The sequence below is a fragment of the Cryptotermes secundus genome, unplaced genomic scaffold, assembly GCF_002891405.2.
Source record: "Cryptotermes secundus unplaced genomic scaffold, Csec_1.0 scaffold2516, whole genome shotgun sequence".
Taxonomy (NCBI): domain Eukaryota; kingdom Metazoa; phylum Arthropoda; class Insecta; order Blattodea; family Kalotermitidae; genus Cryptotermes; species Cryptotermes secundus.
Genome location: NW_019721805.1, coordinates 274,426 through 295,085, shown reverse-complemented (window position 1 = coordinate 295,085; position 20,660 = coordinate 274,426). Strand labels below are relative to the sequence as shown.

The 20,660-nt window shown below is 37.8% G+C and overlaps 2 protein-coding genes across 6 annotated transcripts in view; one reads left to right on the top strand and one right to left on the bottom strand.

Annotated features, from left to right (window-relative positions):
- Nucleotides 1-150: 150 nt before the first annotated feature.
- On the bottom strand, nt 151-7,989 carry LOC111861233 (zinc finger protein 850). The gene is made up of 3 exons (XM_023845635.2): nt 7,770-7,989; nt 4,907-6,720; nt 151-4,138 (listed from the first exon to the last, which is right to left on the bottom strand). Exons 2-3 carry the CDS (start codon nt 6,616-6,618, stop codon nt 2,272-2,274), a joined length of 3,579 nt encoding a protein of 1,192 aa, XP_023701403.1. The 5' UTR covers nt 6,619-6,720; nt 7,770-7,989; the 3' UTR covers nt 151-2,271.
- A 9-nt stretch (nt 7,990-7,998) lies between these two features.
- LOC111861234 (integrator complex subunit 13) overlaps nt 7,999-20,660 on the top strand; it is an 18,420-nt gene continuing 5,758 nt past the window's right edge. For 3 of the 5 annotated variants that reach the window (XR_002842200.2, XR_002842199.2, XM_023845636.1), the window contains exons 1-11: nt 7,999-8,100; nt 8,958-9,196; nt 10,766-10,840; nt 13,930-14,213; nt 14,920-15,010; nt 16,709-16,919; nt 17,103-17,256; nt 17,628-17,844; nt 18,065-18,229; nt 18,990-19,147; nt 19,922-20,110. Coding sequence is in view for 3 of the 5 variants with exons in the window: in XM_023845636.1 (XP_023701404.1) it covers nt 8,963-9,196; nt 10,766-10,840; nt 13,930-14,213; nt 14,920-15,010; nt 16,709-16,919; nt 17,103-17,256; nt 17,628-17,844; nt 18,065-18,229; nt 18,990-19,147; nt 19,922-20,110 (1,778 nt within the window). In the remaining 2 variants the exon portion in view is untranslated. The other 2 variants (XM_023845638.2, XM_023845637.2) reach the window with 2 other exon arrangements.

The following is a 20,660-nucleotide window of genomic DNA, read 5'->3' as shown; positions in this document are numbered from 1 at the left end:
TGCGGCCACTTCTGGCCTATTGTACCAGCCCCAGATGATAGGTAAGGGTGATTGTAGAGTAATTGGTGGAATGAAGATTGGCAGGGGAAACCGAAGTACTTGGAGAAAACCTGCTCCAGAGCCACTTTGTCCACCACAAGGTCCACTTAACCAGACCCAGGATCGAACCTGGGCCACCACGGTGGGAAGCCAGTGACTGTCTGCTTGAGCTATGGCGGGGCCACCAGCATTTCACTTGCTCACATAATTACCAATGACATTTTTGTTGTGCTTGTAGCTGATCTCAAGTGCACAGAGCAAATTCCAATACTGAAACTGACAGTGTGGTTTTCATCTCACCCTTGATTCCTGTGTGGATGGGATAAGGCTGTTGTGGTGTTTCAAGAATTCATTCGACTGTAAACCTTGAAATCATTTAACAGCTGTTTGAGATGTGATCCACCCAGGCAGAAGGAAATCGTGTTATTCATGTTATTGGACAGTTAATCATCAGATGACACTGCACCACATCAAGGTTTTCATAATGTATTGGTAATAATTTTGTTTGCCGTTATGAATCGTATACTGACTGTATCAGTATTGGTCATGAGCAACTACATGATGTGATAAAATAATTTCTGGATTGTCTGGGGCTGTCTGAGAAAGATCTTCATGTTCTGAAGAAGACACATTTAAAACCCAACAAAATAACATTGCAGACAGCAATACTGAATAGCAAAACATGTACATTTCATTTTGTTATGCAATACAGTGTGCATGTCATGCGGCACTGTTTGCCATGTCAGTGTGAACTGTACATGACACCAAAGAAATAAATAAATAAATAAAGAAAGAAAGAAAAAAAAAAGCAACAGGCAATCATCAAAAATTTCTTACCATAAAACTTTCAGTTTGTCAAAGAACTTCTCTTGCTAAACAGGAAACAATGGAAATGTTGAAGAGAAAACTGATAAGCTCTATGTCAAAATTCCTCTAAATAAGTTTTTCCCTGGTTCAGTGTCCAAGTACACTGCTCTTAAGAGAAGCTTTAAGTGGGGGGTTTGCTGTAACAAAATGTGAAATGTAAATTTATTTTTCATCAAAATTCTTTGATGATCAAATTCAAGATATAACATATACTTGAAATTGTACAGTCTTCTAATGTGGTAAATAGGTACCTCCAAAACATTGATACAAATGCTGTGTGAGCTGGAAGATGACCTCACCTTACTTAACACAACTGACTCACGTCACACAAGTATCTAAGAGTATTTCAAAGAAGATTGATCAGTATCATTAACATAAATGCTAGCGATAAGCAATATTTAATAAGGTTAATCAACTCCTTGAATAATCATCACATTTACACCGACAAGCAATTTCTTTAAAAATGAATATATGCTACCTAAACAAGCATCATAAAATTACACTAATGTCTGAAAGTTTCGACTTTGAACACAGATTTTTATGACACTTATTAATGGGATTTTATATATCAAATTTGTGGGTACATTTAATTTTGATTTGTTTCGATCGTACATAACTTCACTTTTACACGAGACTCAATTACAGTGCTATATAAGGTTTGTTAATACTGCTTTGATGTGGTTGAAGAAGTGTACAGTATCTGTACTGCTCATTGCCTCTGGAACAGTAAATAGATTTGGACTGGTGACTGGGAGAGGCTTCTCCTAACAAAGCCCTAAATTAAGTTCCCACACTTCCCTGCAAATGGAAGAGCAACCAGTTTCCGAAGTGTTGGATTTTGAGTATGAAACCTAGATGATTAATGTGCAGTTAACATCATCTCCAGCAGACACATAACATTATCAATGGCATACATAAAATTGTGAAGAATGTGTCTTGAGGAATATGTATACTCCAAAAGTGTAAAATATTTCCACCTCCTTTTTTTAAAAGTTTGGGTACTGTTAGGAACACTATTCATAAAATTCTACATATGGATCTTTCACACCAGTCTGTTAATTATCCCACTTTTCTGATAGGATGAAAAATGTACTAACAATGCTGACATTGCAGTTGAAAAGGAAAGTGATTCGATCCCTCTTGTATTACACCTAGTATCAAAACTTATGAAAATAAAATTATATATTTGAAAGACCAGCTAAATCTTACATGAAAACTGAATGTGCGGCTGGCTATTGAGTATGACTTTGCTGATCATATGTCAGTGGCAGACAAGGAGCTGCCATCAGTGGGACTTAATCGTCTATGTACATTAAAGCAGACTGTTTCAACAAGAAACATACCAAACTACACCTCAGAACCATATCATTGTCTTGCAATATCACATCTTCTATTATGGGTCTGCCTGTGTTTGATGAGATTCCCGATACATGAGAAGGTGGAGCCACAAGCTTCACACATGTAAGGGCGTATCCCTGTATGAAGAGTGTTATGTGTAACGAGGCTTTCCCTGTGAGCAAAAGCTTTATTACACACTTTACAAACAAACGGTTTTTCTCCCGTGTGAGACCTTTCATGTCTCTGCATCTCCACTTTGAGACGGAAGTTCTTACCACAGAAACGACAGAGGAATGTTTTCTCACCCGTGTGGAGTAGCGAGTGGGTACCAAGAGAACCACCGCTCATAAATGCTTTGCCACAGACGCTACACACATGTCTTGGTTCTGACCCACACCGACTGTCCACGTGAACTTTGAGGTTCCCTTTCTGTTTGAACAGCTTGCCACAAATATTACATGCATAAGATTTTGCCTCATGACCAAGATGTTTATTATTATAATGATTTTTTAGATTACTTGAGTTTGAGAAAGAGCGGTGACATTCTGAACAGCTCCACTGCTTTCCATGTTGCTTTGCACGATGAGATCGATATTCTTGTTTTGAATTGAAACCATCATCACACTGTTTGCACTTAAAGGCGCCAGTGCCTGTGTGTTGCGATTCGTGTTTTATTAAACAGGCTCTGTGTGTATACTTTTTACCACAGTGACGGCATGGAGTTGCTTCTTTTTCGTCTGATGAATGACATTTCCTGTGGCGATTTAATTGTGACACAAATTCAAAATATTTATTGCAATACTGACAGAGAAACTTTCTTGGCACTGGTTCTGAATGAAGAATTTCCACTTTCTTTAAATGACGTTCCAAGCGTCTATCTAATGGCTCATCGTCCTCTGAGGCAGGACCTGTTTTCTGACAAATGACTGTGTCTATTTCATTACTGCTATCACAATGAGACTGTGTATGTTCAGTTAACAACTGTTCTTGAGCAAAACCCAAACCACATAGAACACATGAAAACTGATCTTCATGATCACTTGTAGTTTTAGAAATTGAAGTTGGTTTTGATTCTTCACTTTTAATATCACATCTTGCAGGATATTTTTGTTTCCGTTCACGAGGCATCTTCTTGAATGAAACGACTACTTCAGATTCAAATACTGGTTTTACATCATCATATTCACTTTTACCCATATGTACCTCACTTTCTTTTCTTATAGTATTATTACAATCTACTTGTACTTTCGAAGCAAAGATACCTATTTCTTCATGCTCTGATAATTCACTGTCTGAATTGTTTGTAGCAGGTGATGCAGCAGTTGATAGTTCATCTGTTTCATGAACTGCATCACAGAGATCATTACTGTGTTTATTATTATACGCATCTTCAGATTTCATGTTCCCAACCAAGTTTTCTCCTGTGGTGTGATTGGCCACAAAATCATCACTTTCAGTGGGTATGTAATCACATACACTGCGGTTCTCCAATCCATTGATCAAAGCAGCTGTTTTTGAAGCAGGACTGTCAGAGCCAGAATCTGGCTCCCTTTGAGTGGTTACTGTACTCTGAGTAACATGATCTAGTGATTTAAAGTTACTCTGTTGGTAAGGGTCAACTGCCATCTTTTGACCATAGGAACACTTTTCATTACCTGCATTCTGAACTCTGTGGTCATGAGGATGTTTCTCTATACCGTAACTTTGAAGCCTATGATTGTCTAACTTCTGGAAGAAGTTACCAACTGTATGTTTTTCGTTGTTACTAACGAGTAACCCATCAGTAGAGCAAGGATATGGAAGACTTCTTGTTGAGTCCTTACAAATTGCACTGCATATTCCAAATGGCTGGACGGCATCAGGATGCAGCCCGCTACCCCAATAATATTGAGTACTATAACAGAAAACATGAAATACTACTATCAGTTTATTCTGTCTGAACAGTCATGATGATGGTGGTACATTATTATATTTCGGATTGCTGAGTTTCTAGACTTTGTCTTTGTCTAGTATTCTGAAACTGAATCCAAGTAGGTGCCTTCCCACGTTTTCACATCAGAAATATTTTCTTTCAGAATACCAGACAACGAAGTCCATACACTCAGCAATCCCAAGTGTTATTATTACTTATTAATTCTTTCTGCCAGTATATACCAACTTTTATTCAGAATAATTACCCGTTTCAGGGGCTCTGTGCCATAACAAGATCACTATGATGTTACGATGGAGGGATGAACATATGTTCTAAGTGTTGAATCCATCCAATTCTTCATTTAAAATAAAAACACATGCATTCATAAAATGTTATTCATACAAACTGTTATGCTAACTTTTCATAAACATGGATAAAAAAGAATTCAAACATCTGAATGAAATAAGATGTAATGGTATGTGGTAACTAGAGTTATGCATTTACAGGCAAATAAAAATAATATTTATAAGTTGTGATGACAGTAAAGATTTCTGTGATCATTAATTTCACTTATGTCACAATGTGGATATTTTTCTGTGATTGGATCAATGAAATGAAAATAAATGTAAATGTAAATTTGTTCATTCAAAGCATTTTCCACTGTATGCATTTCCAGGAATGCAAGCCCTCTATATAACGAGACTAACCTGAACTATATTAATGAGTCTTATTGTAAGAAGAAGACTGTACCTTTTAGCATTTTGTTCCATACTACTAAGGTGAAGATCAGCAATTGAATGTAACCTATCATTTGTTACTGCAGTTTGCTCAGTTATTTCATGATCCCTACTACTGAAGACAGGTGAGGTCCAGTCATGATTCCCATCATAATTTGAATTTCTGTAGCTGTAAGAACCACCCAGGACGACAGAAGCCTCTTCGTTGTTATTAGGTATCCGTCCTTCTGACATTACATGATTCATTAACTGTTCGACAGATGGACTTGTTTTTGGAAGATTCTTTACACACACTTTTAAGTGATTAGCAGTTGATTTTACCCTTGCTTTACTGGATGTCACGACAGGAGTGACTAGAGCACATCTGTTACGGTGAGTTTTTCTGTGTTTGATGAGATTCCCGATACATGAGAAGGTGGAGCCACAAGCTTCACACATGTAAGGGCGTATCCCTGTATGAAGAGTGTTATGTGTAACGAGGCTTTCCCTGTGAGCAAAAGCTTTATTACACACTTTACAAACAAACGGTTTTTCTCCCGTGTGAGACCTTTCATGTCTCTGCATCTCCACTTTGAGACGGAAGTTCTTACCACAGAAACGACAGAGGAATGTTTTCTCACCCGTGTGGAGCAACGAATGTGTAACAAGTGTTCCACGTGTCATAAAAGCCTTCCCACAAACATTACACACGTGCTGTGGGTCTGTACCGCATCGACTCTCTACGTGAACCTTGAGATTTACTTTCAGTCTGAATTCTTTACCACACACACTACAAACAAACACTTCTGTCTCCTTGCTTTCATGCCACTGCACATGGGAATCCAGCTTCTGTTTGGTGGCAAACATGTGACTGCATGTTGGACATTTCCAAGGTTTCTCATGTTTCTCATTACGGTGTTTTGTCCGCTCAGTTGTGGTACTAAACACTTTGCCGCAAGGACGACAGCGGAAACTTCCCTTCCCCTCATGCTGAAGCTCGTGTTTTGTTAAGCTGCCAGTTTTACTATACTTCTTCCCACAAGTATGACAAGATAACGACTTTCTCATTTTAGATTTGGGCTTGTGGCTTTCCACATGGTGAAGCAGCAATGAATTAAATCTAAATTCCTTTCTACATATGTGACATGAGAGCAATTTCTTTTCTTTTCTCTTGTGGATATTTTGATGTTGTATGTAACCTGCTTTATGCTTACAATCCATGCCACAAGTCTCACAAAAATATGGAACTTTCTCAAAGCCTCCATATCTCTGCACTTCCTTCTTTTGTTCTGATTTTTTGTCTAATGCCTCACTCATTCTTCTACTGATGTTGGTAGTGTGCAGTTTCATGTGACGTCGCAGCGACTGCTTCTGAGTAAAGAATCTGTTGCAACATGTGCAACAGTAGTGAGCTTGTTCTAAATTCAAATGGTGTTTGTTCTTGCTTTTCTTGCCATGTGTTGGTTGCACTGATGTTGCAGGTGTAGCCAAATGCTGACACATTCCCCGCGGTTTATTTTTACTTCTCTGATGACTGTCTTCCAGCATGCTGTAATGCACATCCTCACGCATGGTACAGACATCTTTGATGGCAGATGACACACTTTCACAGGCTGAAATTTCATCTGTATTTTCATTATACGTAACAGTTAAAAACCGTGTGGGACTGAAATCTGTATTGTCTGTATCATCATCTTCTCCAACACCCTTCTTCTGTTTTCTGCCATTACTGTGGACTGATGTCATGTTCTAAATGGGCCCCATCAGAGCCCCTTTCGTGTTTTACATTACTCCATTCTTTTCACCATATTACAGATGGATAGGAAAATTCAGATTGGCGGTACTGGGCTGAAAGATAAAAAATAACAATTTAAATAAACAGATTCCATGCATGTGGAAGAAATACCTTGAAAAATATCACATCTTTTTTCCCACATTTAACAAAGTGGAACTAGTAATTTTAAGTATACCCTGGTGTGTAAAATGTACTAAAACACAGTGAGTGCAGGATAGGAAACTAAATGTCATGGAAAAGGTCAAACAGATCCAATAATTGAAGATATATGTTACTGACATATAGTCTTTATACAACATCACTATTTAATTCCAGATTTGAATTATATTATCGTTACAATATATACAGAAGTTTTAAGTGAAATATAATTTTATAGTTATTTTTGTTTAGAAAAAACATACTACAGCTCATCTTGCTTTTATTCTCTCTACCACTGGTCAGAATATTGTTTTCACAGAATGTGAAACAAAGAGTTGTCACAACTGTAATATTACTGGAAATTAAACTGTTTCAACAAAAACAAAACACGCAAATAACTAAGCAAGCAACCGGTACAAACTGTTTAAAACAGGGGGACATTTTAACTCCTTACACTTTTTACACTTCACCTTTTCTTTGAAAGACATCATTACGAGACTTTAAAAGAATTACAAGGATCTGAAACTCATATGTAACATATCAGCTACAATATATTTGGCTAAAACCTAAATAGTGTAAAGAAAGATATGAAAACTCCCTTAAGAGCCAGTAAAGTTATCAGTCTAGAAATTGCCAAATAAAAGATTAAGAGTACACTCCCATAATACAAAATTATAAAACAAGAACTGTGAATAAATCCTTACATAAAATATTGCAGTCCTATTAAATTCATTAATACAGTCTACAATCAAACATGAAAGTATAAATCTTCTGTACAAAAATAAATATATTTTTTTTAGTATTGTAACATTCTTGTATCATAATTTGTAGGTTATGTTAAAACACAGGCCTGAAGAGAATATGTATACACATCTTTAATATCATAACCACATAAATGAAGAATCTAGTCGTGAAAATGTAAAGTTCATTTAACTGTATGTAGTTCTTGAATTACGTCAATTACCTGCAAAGTTTTGGAGCTTGTTTAGCTTTGTGTTGCGAGCTTTCTGAATTTTTCTGCACATTATGAAGTAATGGCATTTTACATGCCAAAAGCTATTCCTTATTTATTCAATTAAAGTAATTACATACATCTTGAACACAGATTAATAATATTTTACGTCTAGATTTCGTCTTGTACTAAAATAAAAAATCAATTTCATGTAAACAATGCACCTCGTGCTTCCTGGGCCATCTTTAGAGCTATTTAGTTACTACCCCAATGTCTGTCAGTGGTGTCTTCGGCTTCATTGACAATTCAGCATAATTTTGAAAAATATAAATGGAAGTATAAGGTAGTAAAGAAGATTTTTTTTATATTTGTGTATACGACTTCATTGGGATGTTTTACAAATAATCGTACCTTCCAAGTACCTTTGTGTTAGCCGTACTGGACTCAGATCACAAAGGTGTCAGATTAATTTATACAGTGTATATAACCTATAGGCATGATGTGACTAGTCAAGATAAATGCATTGTATGTCGTGCCGGTAATTCTCTATTAGCCAAGCTGCAGAGGATCTCATCGTTCAAGCAGCTTTTTTGTTGAATTCCATAATCAAACCTGGCTTTCACATTTAACAGCATGCAATAAGGTGTGTTTCATAACCTATCACTGAATGAACCCAAGTTTAGTAATCAGGCACTGTATGTAACAAATATTACTAGAACAGGATTTCTTAGGATTTGCATTGTTTTGTCATTTATGCTAACAATATGTGTTTATTATCTTATTGATGCCTGGGCAATTTGGTGCTATGGAATGACAACAAACCAATTTTGGTTTTTATAGTAAGGTGGGGGGTGGGGGAGTGGAGGTGACAAGCTGTGGGGGCCAATAGGGTTATGAGACGTTGAGGCTCCCACATTTTCTAGGCAGTTGGATCACAGATTGGCGGTTAGGTTGTCAGCTGTACGCACTGGTCATCCTTTACGCCCCAGGAGGATTCCTGGTACTCATTTCTGTTAGAGGCTGTGTCAACCCCAGGGCCATAGTGCGGCTGGAAGGATTAGGTCAATTGAAAAATCCCATGACCTTCTCAGGACTCAAACCCGTGACCTTCCAGCTTGTAGCACAGTGCCTCAGCCAACTTTGCTTCCACATGTCTCCTTGTTTTTATAGCGCTGGCAGAATTTATTTTCTCTTTTCTAGGTACCATGACTTTGTGTGAGAAGATGTATCCATCAAATCACAAAACAGTGTTTGTTTTGGATCACACTCCATACTTTGGCATATCATGTGAATGTCTCATTGAATTTGATTTTACCAAATCCCGGGGTCCAGCATTCATACCTCTAGCACCTATTTCGAAGTCCCTTTGGACATGCAGTGTTGAAGCAGCCATAGAGTATTGCCGGATTGTTTGGGATTTGTTTCCACAAGGAAAACTGGTAAGAGACTGATATGAGATGTTCTTAATGCATAAACTTTTATATAAGGCTCAGTTTTATAATTAATTGGTGTTTGCTTTACGTTGTGTAACAGTACAATACACCAGAATTGGTCTGTATAAATAAGGGCATCACAGACATAACTACCAGAAAGTGGGGCCATCATTAAAGGGTCAAAGTCCCCAGTAGAGGTACAGGATGTGAAGGATTTTGAAATATAAAGGTTAATAGAATTAGAAACACTGAAATTGCATATAAGTTTCATGTAAGAAGATGGAATTTTAATTTAGGGGAACTGAAATAAATGTTATTTCTTTTAACGTTAATAATATTACATGTACTAACAGCTTCAGATGGCATTCAGAGAATTTAAACCTATGCAGCTGAATGATGAAATATGAAATCACCATTAAAATCATTATTGATAGAAGAAACATTTATGAAGAAAGCAGTCTTCTCGGATTTGGCACCGTGTATATGTGGTGTTAACCGACGTTTCGGAGGAACGTATCGCCTGCATCTTCAGGGTAGAAGAAAAAGTATAAGAAATCTGCAAGCGACAAGACCGTGAGAACGGTAAAAGCAGACTTCTACCCTGAAGATGGAGGCGATACGTTCCTCCGAAACGTCGGTTAACACCACATATACACGGTGCCAAATCCGAGAAGACTGCTTTCTTCATAGTCACCGCCGTGAAAGCCTCAAATCTTACAAACATTTATGTGTTTAAAACTTAAATTAAAAATGAAAGTGGGAAGTCCCATCTGGGTTCAGATGCAGTGAGCTAGGAGGGCTTTGTTTAGAGAAGTGTGTTCTTCTTGTGGACAATGGAATCTTTTTAACTTTTTGTAAGGTAGAACAGAGATGGCCAATTTCTCAATGCCAGAGGATGAGAAGAGTTATAATCTCCTGGGATGCGATTCCACATACTCCAGTATAGCAGTGTCACCTCTCAGAAGACAGTACTGTTCATAGTCATCGCTGTGATAACCTCAAATCCAGCACAGGGAATACTGTTGTGATGAGGACACTTACAATATATGAAGCAGTTGGAATGCCTTGTTAATCAAAAGTTCTTCATTCCTTCAGTTTAAGTGTGGTTGCCATTTCCATGTTATATGTATGCACAGGTGTGGCTAGTTGATTGGAGGGGAATGTAGGTGAGTGTGCTGAGAAAGGGGAGCATGAGAGCTCTAGAGAGATGAGGAGGGGTCAGTCCATGCTTCTCAGTATTAAACATTTTTTTAATTGCTAGTGGGGTGGGACTAAGTCCCTTGTACTGCGGCCACTTCTGGCCTATTGTACCAGCCCCAAATGATAGGTGAGGGTGATTGTGGAGCGATTGGTGGAATGAAGATTGGCAGGGGAAACCGAAGTACTCAGAGAAAACCTGCCCCAGCGCCACTTTGTCCACCACAAATCCCACTTGACCAGACCCGGGATCGAACCCGGGCTGCCGCGGTGAGAAGCTGGCGACTAACTGCTTGAGCTATGGTGTGTTCTATGCCTCTCAGTATAGTTAAGAATCCTATTTTAGATATTTATGTAAGTCTTTCATTTGTCATGTAGATTCGGTTTGTCGTAAGTGACACAACAGCACACACCTTAAACACATGGAGTCCATCTGAGCAGAATTTAAGCCATGTAAGTTGTTCCAAGCTTTATGTATTAAACAATCTTCATACTGTTACTTTCTTTGAAAATTTTCCATTTGTTCTAAAATCATATTGGCCCATTTCCAAAAATGAAACTGTTGAATTTGGCAGATGAACAGCTGGAGGATTGTGCTTTGAAATCTGTTGTTACATTGCACAGTATCCATGAGACTTGCTGTTAGATTAATATAAAAGATTATCAAGTCCGTCCAGTGTGATTGATAAATGTTTTTTCTCCTTTTTAATCTTTCATCCTTGACGTATATCAGCCCGAGCAACCATCTTCAGGATGACATATCAATACTTGCGGAAACTACCATCACAATGTGATTGATCATTAACAATACATATATACAATACCATTACAGTGTCATGAATATACAATCTTAGCCTTTAACAACTACAACATTAGGCCTGAATGTATTAATATACTTATAAATTATTGTAATTGATTTATTTACAAGTGTGTTTTAAAAACTTTGTTAAAATCTGGAACCAATTTGATTTATGTCCTTTATGCTGCCTCTCTTTAAAGGAAGATGTGTGTCTACCATGTTATGGTTCTGTTGTTTGATGAGTAGGACTCGTCAGTGTCATCCAGTTGTTGAGGCTCCGCTGTGTTGTCAAACACATCTGTCAGTCACACTGGACAGAATCGATAATCTTTTATATTATTGCTAGTGTGATGGACCAGGATGAACCAAATCAAATTTATGCTGTTAAATTTGTTGTGTGGGAACATTTTAAATAGTCTTCAGGGCAGAAACATATCTGTCCTATTCTGACTTTAAATCACTATTTTGTTTTACTGCATTCTCTCTGTCTTGTGTAATGATACACTGTACATATATTTGGTGACTCCTAGTGATATCCATGTTTCATAGATTATTTTTTCCTTTGGATAATTTATTTTGTTCTTTATAATAAATACTGGTATGTCCAGCTCACTCATATCATATTTTTAAAATGTACATAAATTATGATAGGCATAAAGTGTGTTATCTTCAGGATGAACACATTGACTCCATCTTCAGGGTTATAGAATAAGCCAAACAAGTAGCAAGAACTCTTTCAGATAATTAAACAAGAATATTTATGCTTACACTTACAGTTACATTTAATTTTTTTATCATTTCATGCATCCAATCATCTCCCCGTAGGGCTGGATATAAAACATGTCACATATTACAAATTCATGATGACTACACATCATTCATACTTGGTCCAATAAAATATAAAATCAAGCCTGAGACAGAATAGCTCAAGTTGTCAGGACAACACACATACAAGTAGGTCATGGAAAAGCCACAATCAGATTCGCACCTTGCCATTCCACACACTCTGGCAAGCCATATCGTTAAAACAGTTGCATTATAAAAAAAGTATTAAAATTCATAACAAAAAACAGACATCAGACATACATACTGTACTACTACACTTACAACGAACAAGTCTCAACAGTATGTAATTCACGCACACAGACCATTTATTAACTCTTAACTTTTGAGCCACTTACATGCTCAACAAACTCATCAGTTGAGTAAAATGTGTTACTTTGCAAATAATTTCGTAAAACAAACCTAAATTGCTTTTTATCGTTTTTTAAAACTGTGATATTTGACGGCAGAATATCATATAGCTTGATGCCTGAATAATACACCCCTCTCTGATAGGATGATAGATGTGTTGAAGGTGGTCATTCCTTCTGGTACCAATGACATAGACAGAGTTACTGGTTTGAAACTTATACAAATTATTAAGAACAAATATCATCAATGAGAGCAAATATACACATGGGATTGGTAGTATGTCAAGCTTTTTAAATAAATCTCTACATGTGTGAGTTGGGCCCACTCCCATCATCATTCTTATTATTTTCTTTTGTATAACAAAGACCTTATGACTGTCTGATGTATTTCGCCAGTGAATGATAATATGCATAATATACAGCTTTAAGACTGTTTATATTTAATATATTGGATAATTTATGCATTAGAAAACCAACTGTGCTCAACTTGTGAAGCAAAAAATCAATATGCCCCTTACAAGTTAGACGATTGTCCAGCTGCAAACCGAGAAATTCTATCGTTTCTACTTCTTTCAGCTTTTTGTATGCTATGCATACATTTCCTGATTTCTGTTTTGCAGCAAGCAGCAGTGGTTTTCTGAAGACACAGAAAGATTACTGAAGTCTCTTAAATAGTCCAATGAAGGTTCCTCTTGCTCAGCTTTGTAGGTTTATAATTTTTAATTCAGTTCAGTTCAATTCTTATTTATTTGCATGCCAACTCAACAGCCCAAAGGCCAATTACAAAGTGAGTGTGAGTGAAAGTAACAAACAGACACACAGAGTACAAAACAAGGCAATTTATATCATCTGAGTAATGTGATGATAATAAAATAGTAATAATAACAAAACTCAAAGTTATAATTTAGGTGGTGGTGAAGATAATGATGATAATGATGTTTATTATATATAATTAAAACCTAATTTTATGTAAGAGTAAATATATTTTTCTGGTCATGTGAATAAATATTAACATTTTTGAGCTTATTGCAATAAACACTTGAGCATGGATATCGGGATGTTTATATAATTCCTTCTGAAGAAGGCTGGCAGTTGCTTACTGTGTGCTTTTGCAAGCTGTTTATTTTCAAGTCCTTTGTCTTCTTATCTGTTGTGATCTGCAGCAGACTTCACTTTCTTGGCACTGATGACTCATGAGCATGATACAGAGACATATTGAAGAGTTCTGTCTTTTTGGATGTAACGCTGTGTAGGGCATTGAAACTCAACTGACATTTTGGAGGAACACACTGCCTCTATCTTCAGGGTCAAGAAGTATGCCAAACAAGAAATCAGCAGGAAGCAGTTACCAAGACAACATGTTTGTCCAGAACTTTGGTTGACCTTCAGTGGACTGCATGGCGGTGTATCCCAGAAGATACAACTCTATGAAAACCTAAAATTCTACATCATGAAATGTTTCTTTTCAAATATAAGTTACAGGTTAACATAAAACAAAAAGTATGTTATAAATTACATATAAGTGTGTTCACAGGTGTGACATGTTTCAGGTGCTTGCAGAATTGTCCACAATGGGCATTCCTGCAAGAACTCATCAGCAGGGAGAGTTCTCAGTTATCCACGGACTCAGAGCAGCAATAGAAGCATTGTGTGAGTGTTCTGACATTCAGCACGAAAAGAGAACTTCACTGACAGAAAATGCCAGCAAAGTGTTGAACAGATGTCGTGTGATTTGCATAACTTCTGCGCGGGACAATAACAGCATGAAGAGTTTAAAGGAGATATTCCAGAATGTCCTCATCCAGCACAACAAAATTGCTGCAGGGTCTGATCAGTAGGTGGCATTTGTCTTGTCAGTGAGTGAAGCACCTGCATCTCTGGGGTGTAGATCCTTCTGAGCACTATGATTTTGTCTCTTCACCACTGCTTCCAGTACATCTACTCAGCATCATATCTGACAGGACAAAACGACTCTGATGTGACATTTATGGTACTGCTGCTTCATCCCTCCTCCTTTCTTTTAAATCTGTGAATCTCCTTACAGCCTACCCCTCTCCATATCCCCCCCCCCCTGCTGTTAGTGCCATTCCCTCCCCTTTCCAATCACACAGTAACATTGGTCACTTAGTATTGCCAAGATCTAGATGAATGCACTGTTACAGCCATGCCCCCTTTATCATTATGACATTGTGATTAGGCACAGGGGTAAGAATGTTTTCCCTTTTATAAAACACTTCGAACTGAGGGACTGTATTTGTGTGTCCTTCCTGAAATGTTTTTACGTGAACCACAGCTGTGAGGTATCTGTCATCTTGCATTGGTGGGTGGGGGGGTGGACACGAGTAAAACCAGTTTCCTAGGATCTGAATAAGTTGGACAATTTTTAATTTTTAGCCAAGTGTCAGTTAAAGACACTTCCATAGCAGGTCTGATAATCTGTACCCCAGCCAGCTGCATCTCCTCTGCATGCAGTGAATGTCGGCATACAGACTGCTGCAAGTTCTACTTGAGATCTTATTCCTCGTCTTGTTCTCTTTCAGCCTAATTACCGTGCACCACTGTCACCTGGTCATTATCAATGTCTACCCAAATAATGTGGAATCACAAGTGACAAGCCATCCTCCAAGAGATGTAAGTACATGTTGATATCAGATGTCCTGCAAAGTATATACTTTGAGTGACCTGTTGTACTCTGGACAGTAAAGCAATTGGCTTCAGACTGAATGGACGTAGTTGAAGTTCCAGTGGAGATGCTCCAATTTTTCTTATGACCAGATCATTGCAAACAGGTGCGGAATGCACCCAGCCCCTTGTCCAGCGGGTACCAAGGGTTTCTTCTCTAAAGGTAAAGTTGTCAAGTTCAACACTCACCTTCATCTAATGCCAAGGTCCAGAATGCATGGAGCTTTGCCTCCATACTTCCCATATTCCTACATGGCACTGTTCTTGCACACATGGATAACTCTGCTTGTGTGTTTTCTCATTTTCCACTTTTTCTTTGTGAGTCATGACTCAAACTTTTGTTTCATTGCTTGCAAGTTAGAGGTACGTTTATTGAGATTCCTATAGTTTGTACCAGAGGTTATGTGTCTACACGGGCCTTCATATTGCTGTCTTAATGCTGGTCAGTGAGAATAAGTGGTTTGCAAGATGCAGAACCAGAGGTCAATACTTGTCCCAGACTGCAGAAGTCTCACAGACAGGAGAGAAACCAAAGGTGGTTTTTGTATTTTCAAACTGGGAAACTTCAGTTATTAGCAGTGTGACAGTTTAGTGGGAAGGCTAATCATGTGTGTTCACTGTGACTCCTGTGTGAACATGTCCTGTATGTAAGATTTGAGGCTTTCACGGCGGTGACTATGAAGAAAGCAGTCTTCTGGGATTTGGCACCGTGTATATGTGGTGTTAACCGACGTTTCAGAGGAACGTATCGCCTCCATCTTCAGGGTAGAAGAGGGGTACCGTGAGAACCGGTAAAAGCAGACTGCTTTTACCGGTTCTCACGGTCTCTTTCCTTGCAGATTTCTTATATATTTTTTCTTCTACCCTGAAGATGGAGGCGATACGTTCCTCTGAAACGTCGGTTAACACCACATATACACGGTGCCAAATCTCAGAAGACTGCTTTCTTCATGTCCTGTATGAATTTGTTCTAGAAAATAAGCTCGATCATTACTTCATTATACTTTCAAAGAAATTAAAAATGTTAACATTTGCGTAAACTGTGATTAACACATTTTGCCATACTAAACATACCCATGGCAATATTCAATATGACAACACTAACTGAAAAACACATAGTTCCATTAGTGTAACATATGTCACAATATTTTTGCTTTTGTACGTTCAGTATTTTAATATGACCATGTGCTTCTGAAAGTATTTTTTTATATTTGCAGTGTTACAGACAGTAATGAAACAGACACTCATTTCACACCTATTTTCAATTGCTCTGTGACATATTTTTTTAAATTCTGCTGTATCTTCTGATATGTTTAAAAATATTCAACACAAGACAATGTTTCAGTTTTGTGTAATGGTAATAAAAATTTTAACTATATCTTTGGTTTCTTATATGATATATAAATGTTTGTAAGATTTCTGCTGTTTGTTACATTGTTGGCAGCATTGCAGAGGTACTGCCTCAGTCACCAAGATAGAAGAGAAACCTTCAATTTATTTTATTTTATTTGCTTTGTGACTAAGAATTCTGTGTTGCATGCTAGGAAAAGATATTAAATTGTACTCACTGGAACAAAACAGTGAACAAATAAAATTGCTACCCTCTTTCCCAAAAATAATTGTAATGATAATTCATGTATGTTACAGCTCTCAGCCATCTTGACTACAGAAGTCCATTCAGTTAAGGCTGGAGGTCAGATTGCATCAAAATTATCAAATTTGATCCTGAATCATTATGATCTTGGCTCTACAACTGTAACTGGAATCCCAATGAAAGAGGAACAGAATGCAAGTTCATCAGCTAACTATGATGTTGAAATATTTCATTCGTCAGCTGCACACACATCTATACTGAAAGGTTTGAAACAACATTTCATTCTTCATGTGCACACATATCTGTGCTGAAAGATCTGAAATAGTTGTTCTTTCAACTTCACATGTAGTAGGCATGGTGAAATTTGTTCAGAACATTGACGCGTTTTTATTGCTTTTAGCTCGGACTGAAACTAACATTGATACGATATGTGTGTATGTATTACAGGTAATGCTGCTGACTCTGCCTTGATCAGGACGCAGCGTGAGGGTGCTGATTATGAGACAGTGACACTTAAATGGTGTACCCCTAGGGGCTGCAGTGCGTCTGAGATGCAGAACTGTATTGCCATGCACCGTATCACTCCTGTGGATGTTAACAGGTACCCAGAGTAAACTAGAGATGTATCTGGCTGCAAAACTGTAGTAACACACAGCTATATATTTGAGGTTGATTTTGCAATGCTGTTAGTAGCTGAGCCTAAGTAGCAATTGTAGGATGACTGCTGAATTGGAAAGGATTTGGAAGGAACTGTTGTGGTGTAATCGAGATGCTTTCCCAGCATTTTGCCTGGAGGGAATGAGGAAAACCTCAGGAGAGATACCTGGTGTCTAGTCTGAGATTTGAGTCAAGCATGTTCCAAATAGAGGTTCAACAGACATAGCATCACATTATTGTGATGGCACATGTACAGAAACATGATACCATTTCATGTTCCAGTAACTTAATTACAAAAATGTTATTTTTTTAAAGTCGCCCATCATCATGCCTAATCAACTTCCTGCTCAATGGCCGTTCAGTAATGCTGGAAATGCCCCGTAAGGCTGGCGGTAAGATGATATCTCACCTCCTGGCAGCCCATGGAGGGGAGATATTTGTTCACACACTGGTCACAGCAAGAAGTGTGCTTGAGGACCCACCATCCATCAGTGAAGGCTGCGGTGGCAGAGTTACAGACTACAGAATTACAGTAAGACATGCTGTCTGTAGATTTTCACTGATTACTCTAACAGATTTTAATTCTACTCACGTTGGAAAGTGACTATCGAAAGTTGCACGTGTCTCATTCCACTACAGACAATTCATATTCACATTTTAAAGCACACTGATTATTATAATTACCATCTGCATTAACACCGAAAGACTGCCTTCAGGCTTCAGAGGATTAATTGCTTTTATTTCCTGTGAAGGACTTTGGTGCGCTTATGCAAAACAACAAGTTGGTACCTCTGAAGCGAAAGTTTGATGATTCAGACACCGAGACACCACTGAGCAGAATGAGATCAAGGTTAGATCGTCACACAAGATACTGGCCCATCACCATATCATCAACTTTCATATTCAACTTAAAAAATGTAAGTCGATGAGTGCCTTCCACTTGTAAGGAAGTGTGAATGTCGCAGAGAGGAGGGATATAGTCTTCTTGGATGTGACACCACGTAATTTGGTAGGAAGGTAGGTACTAGCATTTTGGAGGAATCTGTTATTTCCATCCCCTCACTTCATATACCCTCAAAATGGAGACAGGAGGTTCCCCTGAATATTTGTACCTATCTACCAAACTATATGGTGTCACATTCCAGGGGACCGTATTCTTCATGTGGTATGGCTGTTTGAGCATGGGTTAATAATACTTTGTTTTATCAGGAAGTTTTTTGCACTTTTTTTATCCTGTATGAAAGGATTTATTGAGTGACATGATTGGGCAGATTATGAAGATCGTTACTGCCAACAGGATTTTGTTTTGTTGTTTGCACTTAAAAAAATTTGTAGATTAATATACCATTGTCACAAACTTGTAGAGCTTATTTATAAGCTGGAAATAATTATTTTATTCAAGAAGCCTGAAGGGGAGAGACTCACTTGAGAGACCTACACATGGATGGAATAATAATAAGTACACATATTAAAAATCAGGGTACGAGAATAGTCTCTGTGCCAATAATGCGATCCTAACTCCTTTGTTTTTTGTTTTAAGAATTGAATGCTTTAGCATTGTTGATCTATTATCAGAGAATTTGTTCCTTTGAAGAACGCCTAAAATGGCACACCCAGTTACATTAAGTGGAAGATATTGATGTTACTTGTAATGATATTTGTTTCTGTGTTCGATAGTACATTGACCCTCTGCCAGCGCTTCTAGTGAAGGAGGAAATGACCGATGAAGAAGTAGTCCAGTGCAAACAGGTCATATACAGTCTCATTAACTTGGAAACAAAACACGAGCCTCTGCAGATGCCAAATATGGGACAGAGGGGGAAGGGACCCAAGCGGTGCGTTGACACTAGAAACAGTTCCGTCAGTTTCTTTAAAAAAAACATGTCCCTAAGGCAATGTACTAGTAGAAGCCAGTGGGCTGATGTGCAGTGCATATTGCATATTTATTGGGTAACTGAGATATGTTTATGCTCTGCTACAACCTGGAATATTGTTGCTTACAGGTTCACAGCGTATAGTAGCTAAAACTTTAAATTAAGAGTAACATTCAGATTAAGAAATTACATTTTATTAATGTGATCAAAAGTAGGATTGGGAATGAGGATTTGAACTGTATCCAAGAAAAAAGTACCACCATACTTGCAGATCATGTTAACGGCTATAGCTGGCTTATATACTGGCAAGAGTAGAAGGTAAATTTTCTAATATCTTTGGGTGTTGAAGAAAACTATCTTCTGGGATCTAACGCCATGTAATCTGTTGAAATGAGGTGGCAAGCAGAGTCAATACTGGCATCTTGTTCAGCTTATTCTTCAACCCTGAAGATGGAGGCGGTGTGTTTCTCCAGTGTCAGTAGACTTTCAACGGACTACATGGTGTTATATTCCAGAAGATAGTTCTCTTCATAACCACTGCTGTGAGAACCTCAAGTCCTACACCTCTGTTAGATCTGTCGTCTGAAAGTACACACACATACACATATCTGTGCTGTGCATGGCTACGTGACCCGGTCACCAGAACCTTGAGAATGCTGTGTACAGACTGATTGGTATGTGCCGGAAGACAGGCAGAGAAGCTTCCAAGAGTTAAGGTATTCATGTTTCTTGCAGGGAGGAGCAGTACCGTATCATGTGGAGCGAGCTTGAAACATTCCTGCGTGCAAATTGTCGCACAGATCAGCACAATCGAGTGCTGAATTGTCTCCTGGAGTGTCGGAACAAATCTGACGATGAGAAGATTAAACTGGAGAAGAAAGATGATAAAGTGGAACTGGACCAGGCACTTCGAGAGTTAGACCAGTAAGGCTTTTCTTTTATCGCCACCTGTCACATTTGGTGGAGGTAGGGGGACAGAGTATCCCCCCCCCCTAAAGCAAAGTCTGTTTTAAAAACTTGTTACTGCCACATTTGTGAGGTACATATCTGAATTTATTTAATATATATAGTACCTAACACTGGACTATTATGCAGTCATATCAAAATTCATAATTTATGTTTACATCTGGGGGGAAGAAAATCATGTCGTTAACACTGACACTTAAAGAATAAAGGTTTATCTTTTCTCCAAGACCAAACAACATGCTGATTCGCATCTCTTGCAGAATAAATAAATGTATGGTGACCATATTATTGAACAGTGAACAAAATGTAACTTCTTGTTTGAGAAATATGAACATTTTACAGTTAAATATAAAAAGACACGCTATTAAAACTGTAGAGTGACGTCATATCTGCTGTTATAGATATCTCAACAATTCTTCATTGAAGTGACTATTACAATGTAATAAGCATGTCTCGAAAAATATGCTTTCCCAAGTTTTGAGAAAACAAGATTTTAAAACTAATATAT